Raw genomic sequence first — 6,000 nt, forward strand, 5'->3', positions numbered from 1 at the left:
TACATACTGTGTGTATGGATTTGTGATCTAGTGTCATTTTTCAACAACATAGCAGAAAACTAACAATGACCAGCTTTTAATGTTATTTTAGAAGGTTTGTGTCAAATCTACAACCTTTAAAAATGGTAAACATGTAAAATAATATGATAGGAAAAATGAGATATATTTTTTTGTGGTGGGCCAAACAATCAGTGGTGATAAGACAAGTTAAAATGTCACTGAATGGTTTATTAGACCTCTATGGAAAAATAAATTGATTTGACTGACTTCTGCCATTTCAGCCTGTTTTAAAATCCCCGTTCTGGCCCTGAGATTTCTAACTCAGTGGTGTTTTGAATCCCGAAATATCTTTCAGTATGGAAGGGAGTAATGGAACTTTTATTTTTAAAGTTTAGAACATTGTGGGGCGCCTGGGTGGCGCAGTCGGCTAAGCGTCCGACTTCAGCCAGGTCACGATCTCGCGGTCCATGAGTTCGAGCCCCGCGTCAGGCTCTGGGCTGATGGCTCAGAGCCTGGAGCCTGTTTCTGATTCTGTGTCTCCCTCTCTCTCTGCCCCTCCCCCGTTCATGCTCTGTCTCTCTCTGTCCCAAAAATAAATAAACGTTGAAAAAAAAAAATTTAAAGTTTAGAACATTGTAACAACGTGGAGAAGGTTGAAGAACTTTTCTCAAACATGTTTATACTTGTAGGGTTAAGCTCCTAAAATACTTAAGCCATAGAAGATACTGTTCTTGTTTTTAAAATAATTGTTAACAGGCGTTTTTTGCACAAGTCCCAGCCTGTCCCTCTCTTCATTTCTGAAACATTCAAATGGATTATTTTTATTTAAAGGTATATTACTGTTTAGCACATATCATATTACTGAATTATACACATTTGAATTTCGCTAAATCCATTTGTGTCTGAATTTGTAACTGAACCAACATGAATTCTCTCCTTGGTGAGTTAGAAAGTGCACCAGGTTGAGTTGTCACACAAAGAAAACTTTCATTTGCAGCAGATAAGGAGATCATGTGGAATGGCTTCCAAATCTGCGACTCCCCAAGAGAGGGTGAATGAGTACCCTTTAAGGTTGGGGTGAATATTTAGATATGGAAGCCTTGTAGTCATATGTAGAGGAAGCATAAGGTCACGCATGAACCTTAAGAAGACATGTCTATACATATGTTATATGTGATGTAAATGAGGCTAAGGCTCCTCCTTGGGCAGACGTTCAGTATTATAATGAAGTAAAGGTAATTGCTGGTCATTCCAGGGATCACTTCTTGGTGCATCTGTGCAGGCACAAGTCAGGGGTTTAGCTCAAATGGTCTGGGTGATCTAGTCCAGTGGGAGGTCTTGTCAGGGCAGTCACCATCACCTGGGGGTGGTTTCCAGTTTCATTTGCCTGAACTGAGAGGTAAGCAAGAAAGAAGTGCTTAAGGAAAAACATAAGACAGAGATTAGTGAATATAAGCTAGTGGGCAGTAAAGGTCAGGTCTTGGGGTCTAGGTGGTGACACTTTGACTATAGAGACATAAAAATAATGAATATAGACACAATAGTCATGATACCGATGTCTAAGCCATTATTTTCTTTACTACTATTGGACATATACTTTAAAAATCTTAATATTAGTTGTTTTTCTTGAGACCACTTGAGCCGCTCTTAAGTATGTTCTTTATCATGGGTTCAGTTATACCTTGAAGAAGGGGAAAAAAAAAAGAAAGAAAATTAATATTAACTGCCACTTTGCATGGAGATTTTGGTATACCTCATTTGGTCTTTAGAATGACCCTGTACAGAGGCAGTCTCTCCATTTTACAAGCATAGTCTCAACAGTTCACATTTGCCCATTCACTTGGCAAGGAAGTGGCCAAATGATATTTGACACTGTTTGTCAGACACCAGAGTCTGGGTTCTTCCTTCACCATACTGGACATTATAGTTATACTTCATATTCATGATCTATGCAAGTCTCTCGTTTTGACATCCTTGGAATCTTGTCAGATTTTAGTTACGTTAGAAAAGGTACTATTTAGCAATACAATTTTTAAATAAAATACCCCTTTTAAAAAATTTTAGCTTACTTTGGCAGCTATTTTAAATATGAATGCCAGGTTCACTGATGGATACTTTAGAGTACTCAGACTTATCTAATGGGAAAAGTGACAAATTGAATACAGGCATACCTCGTTTTATTGTGCTTTGCTTTAGTAATGCACTTTGCAGATACTGCATTGTTTACAGATTGAAGGTTTGCAGCAGCTCTGCCTGAGCAAGTCTGCTGGTGCCATTTTTACAACAGCATTTCTTCAATTCATGTCTGTGTCACATTTTAGGATTCTCACAAAATCCCAACTTTATTATTATTATCATATTTGTTATGGTTATCTGTGATCAGTGATTATGAGTTGCTGAAAGCTCAGGTGATGGTTAGATTTTAGCAATAAAGTATTTTTTAATTGAGGTATGTATATTGTTTATTTAGACATAATGCTGTTGCACACTTAGACTACAGCTTAGTGTAAGCATAACTTTTATATGCGGTGGGAAAACAAAAACAATTCATTTTATTTGTTTCATTGCAATATTGGCTTTATTGAGGTGGTCTGGAACCTAACCTGCAATATCTCCAAGGTATGCCTGTGATTCTGTTACTTTGAAGCAAGATCTGTAGTGGAGGTGAGAATAAAATATTGTGGAGCAGAGTAAATGACTAATGACTTTCCTCTCTGGGATTCTCCTCTGTTAGACTGAACTCTCATCTCAGCACAGCACCCAGCTATAATCTTGAGTGCTAGTAACCATAGGACAGGAGATAAACATTTGTTCAGATGCCACTGCTTGAAGCCATTTTGGTGTTTGTTAGAGAGCTTTGACTTTTCCTTCTAGACTTTTCTGTTGAGAAAGAGAGAAAAAAATATGAAGGAGGCCCTTGATGGGGGACAGTAGATCATCATTAGATTGGTGGTTCTTGTTTATGAAAGGAAGAGATTGCTTCTTTATTAAACTGCATGTTTCTCTGCCAGAAAAAAAAAAAAAAAGATTGCTTTGTCCAGTTTGGTATTGAGCAATTCAGAAATAAATGTTTGAAGTACAGTGGAAGGGATTAGAGTAGATAAGATTTAGATTATCTTATATGTATGTAACATATCTAAAACTTTACATAACAAGTCTTGTATTTGTATAAACTATAACCTAAAGGCTATTCTCAGAAAACCATGTGATAGTCCCAAAATAAAGTGTATTAGAACCCTTGTGTAATAAATTGAGCTACAGATTCAGCTTAATTTTATGTTTTAAGAGAAAATAGCATTTATTGATGATGATAAGAGAGTTGGTAAAATTAGAAATCAATAGTGTATTTATTTTCTTAATCAGCTATAGGATTATGATATTAGTCTCCTAACTGCATGTGAAATTTCTTGCCATTGTCAATTTTGGTTAAAATATGCAGAAATCATAGTCTTTTTTGTAATTAATAGACTGAAAAGAAATTGCTTTGTAAGGTAAGGATTTTCTTCTGTAATGAATGAAGGGCCCTCTGAAGTTTAGAAGGTTAGAATCCTTTATTAGCTGCAGCATATATAATTTTTCAATCAGATACATTATATTGTATCTGTTGCCCCAGCCTTTTCTGAATGGTTTTAATAAACGAATATTTCCTTAGATATTATTTATCAGATATATGTGTATATGGATAGAGGACTCTGTAAGCTAATGAAAATACTCTATTTGGATAAAACTAGTATGGAGTCTGACAAAAATGTTAAACAATCAGTCTCTTTAAGAGTTACGTTTTTCTTTATGATTGATTCATTTTGGTGTATGATTTATTTTTAATTCGAAATTTAAATACTAATCTAAAATTCAAGCAATAGCATATTAGTAAATAACAATTTTGTATTTAAAAAAGTAGCAGCCTTTTCAATAGCATTCTTAAAAAGAAAAATAATATCTCAAAAAACTCTCAAATTTGAGCTGTCCTGAAAATTGGATTCTTAGAAAAGTACAACTTAATTATAATCAATTCTGATTACTTTGGTTTTTTTTGTTTGTTTTGTTTTGTTTGTTCTTTTGCCTTCATCAGGGGAACTTTTTATCTGTTTTGTTTTAGCACATATCTGGCACTCCAGGTTTAAATGCTTTTTCTATTTCAAATTAAACTAGCCTCTCTCTCTCTCTCTCTCTCTCTCTCTCTCTCTATATATATATATATATATATATATAATGTGTATATATAATCCTGCTTTTAAGTATACACACACACACACACACATAATCCAATGTAATCCTGGCTTTATATATATATATATATATATATATATATATATATATATATATACTTATATAACCCAGGATTACATTGGAGACATTCCTTTTTTTAAATATCCTATTATTTGGTAATTTAAAAGAAAGGGTACTGAAAGAGTGGACTTTGGAGAAGGACCTAGATTTCAGTCCTGTCTCTAACACTTACTGACCATGGCCATTATTTGGTTAACAGTCTTTTAGATAAAGTGTTGATAGTCCATTTCAAGAAAGAAAATATCTCACCATAGTCCTTTATTTGCTTTTATAGATCAGTGTACTGTTACCCGGACGTACCTGTTCCTTCACAAATTCTGGTTCTTTAGTGCAGCATACTATTTTGGTAACTGGGCCTTTCTTGGGGTAAGTACTGTTATCATACCTAGGGATGATATGATCCTTAATTTCCCATTTGTATCACAGTAATGACATTGGATTTTAAATTCATTACTTTCTGAATGATTTTAGATTTAAGAACTAACATGTAACTTATTTAAATTTATAGGTATTCTTGATTGGATTAATTGTATCCTGTTGTAAAGGGAAGAAATCAGTCATTGAAGGAGTAGATGAAGATGATTCAGACATAAGTGATGATGAGCCCTCTGTCTATTCCGTTTGACAGCCTCTGTCGTAGGGGTTTTATAAGGCTGACTGAATGTCTGTTATGCATTTTTAAAGTGTTAAACTAATATTAGGATGAACTGACTAGCTTTCATCAAAAATGGGAGCATGGCTATTAAAAAAAACTATATTTTTTATGTTATCTGAAGTAACATTGTATCATAGATTAACATTTAAAATTGCTATAATAATTCTATGTAAATATAAAACTATGGATTTTGTGAAGGAATGTTTGTGGAAATTTTTTTTTCTCTAGTGTATAATAGTGTTGAATTGATTAAAAATCTTCCAGAGCTAATATTCCCTTTTGTCACTTTTTAAAAAACATAATAAATCAATTGTATCTGTGCCTTTGAGTCTCTAGAGTAATGTGGAATTCTGAAGTGTCTATAAGTGATTGTCTAAAAATAATACTCACAAAATAGCTGACAAATAAATGTTACTCCCCTCTGCAACTTGTTTTCTGTTTTGTACATTAAATCAGTAGTGCCGTTCAAATATATTTCATGAACAGATTTCAGGCTCCCTAATGCTATGAGACCATGGCATTCAACGATGTGTTCTATTGTTCAGATATTAATCCATGAGATATCTTACCACCTCTACAGGAATTAAGGCCTATACATTGTTGTGGGTAGCCCACCTCAACATTTGCCTTCCAGCATAAATGTGAGCGTTGTCAAGAATAATTAACCTTGAAAAAATCATTTTACTGATTAGTTTAATACATTTGACATTTCTGGCTTTAAAGGTTTTTTTTTCATTCCAAAGATTTATAATTTTCAAAAGGTATAAGGAATGTTACATAATACTGGTATTTTGAACACATTTTGGATAGTGAGAAATCATCACAAACAATATTGTAAATCAGAACTCATAAAAAGCACAAATTAGAACTCTTAAAAAGCCCATCTTCGAAGTAAAATGCCATTTACTTCCTGAAAAAGTCTTAGGAATTAACAGCCATCTCCCACTAAATTCTTCTTGCCCTTAATTTTTGTGCCACTCTCTTTTGTTCTCATTCTTTGTCCAGATATACCTTCACAGCCTTCATGTTTGGCTTCTTCATGCACCCTTAAAGTT

At 33.9% G+C, this 6,000-nt stretch overlaps 1 protein-coding gene across 4 annotated transcripts in view; it reads left to right on the plus strand.

The window, feature by feature from the left end:
- LMBRD1 (LMBR1 domain containing 1) overlaps nucleotides 1-5,372 on the plus strand; it is a 110,489-nt gene extending 105,117 nt beyond the window's left edge. For all 4 annotated transcript variants that reach the window (XM_047102165.1, XM_047102167.1, XM_047102166.1 and 1 more), the window contains 2 exons: nucleotides 4,565-4,656; nucleotides 4,799-5,372. In XM_047102165.1, the coding sequence (XP_046958121.1) occupies nucleotides 4,565-4,656; nucleotides 4,799-4,915 (209 nt within the window). In that variant the 3' untranslated portion in view covers nucleotides 4,916-5,372. The remainder of the gene's footprint in view (nucleotides 1-4,564; nucleotides 4,657-4,798) is intronic.
- Nucleotides 5,373-6,000: the final 628 nt, after the last annotated feature.

This window comes from Lynx rufus, unplaced genomic scaffold (genome assembly GCF_022079265.1).
Source record: "Lynx rufus isolate CCGP_SWC_20201006 ecotype Redwood Valley unplaced genomic scaffold, mLynRuf1.p SCAF_6, whole genome shotgun sequence".
NCBI lineage: Eukaryota > Metazoa > Chordata > Mammalia > Carnivora > Felidae > Lynx > Lynx rufus.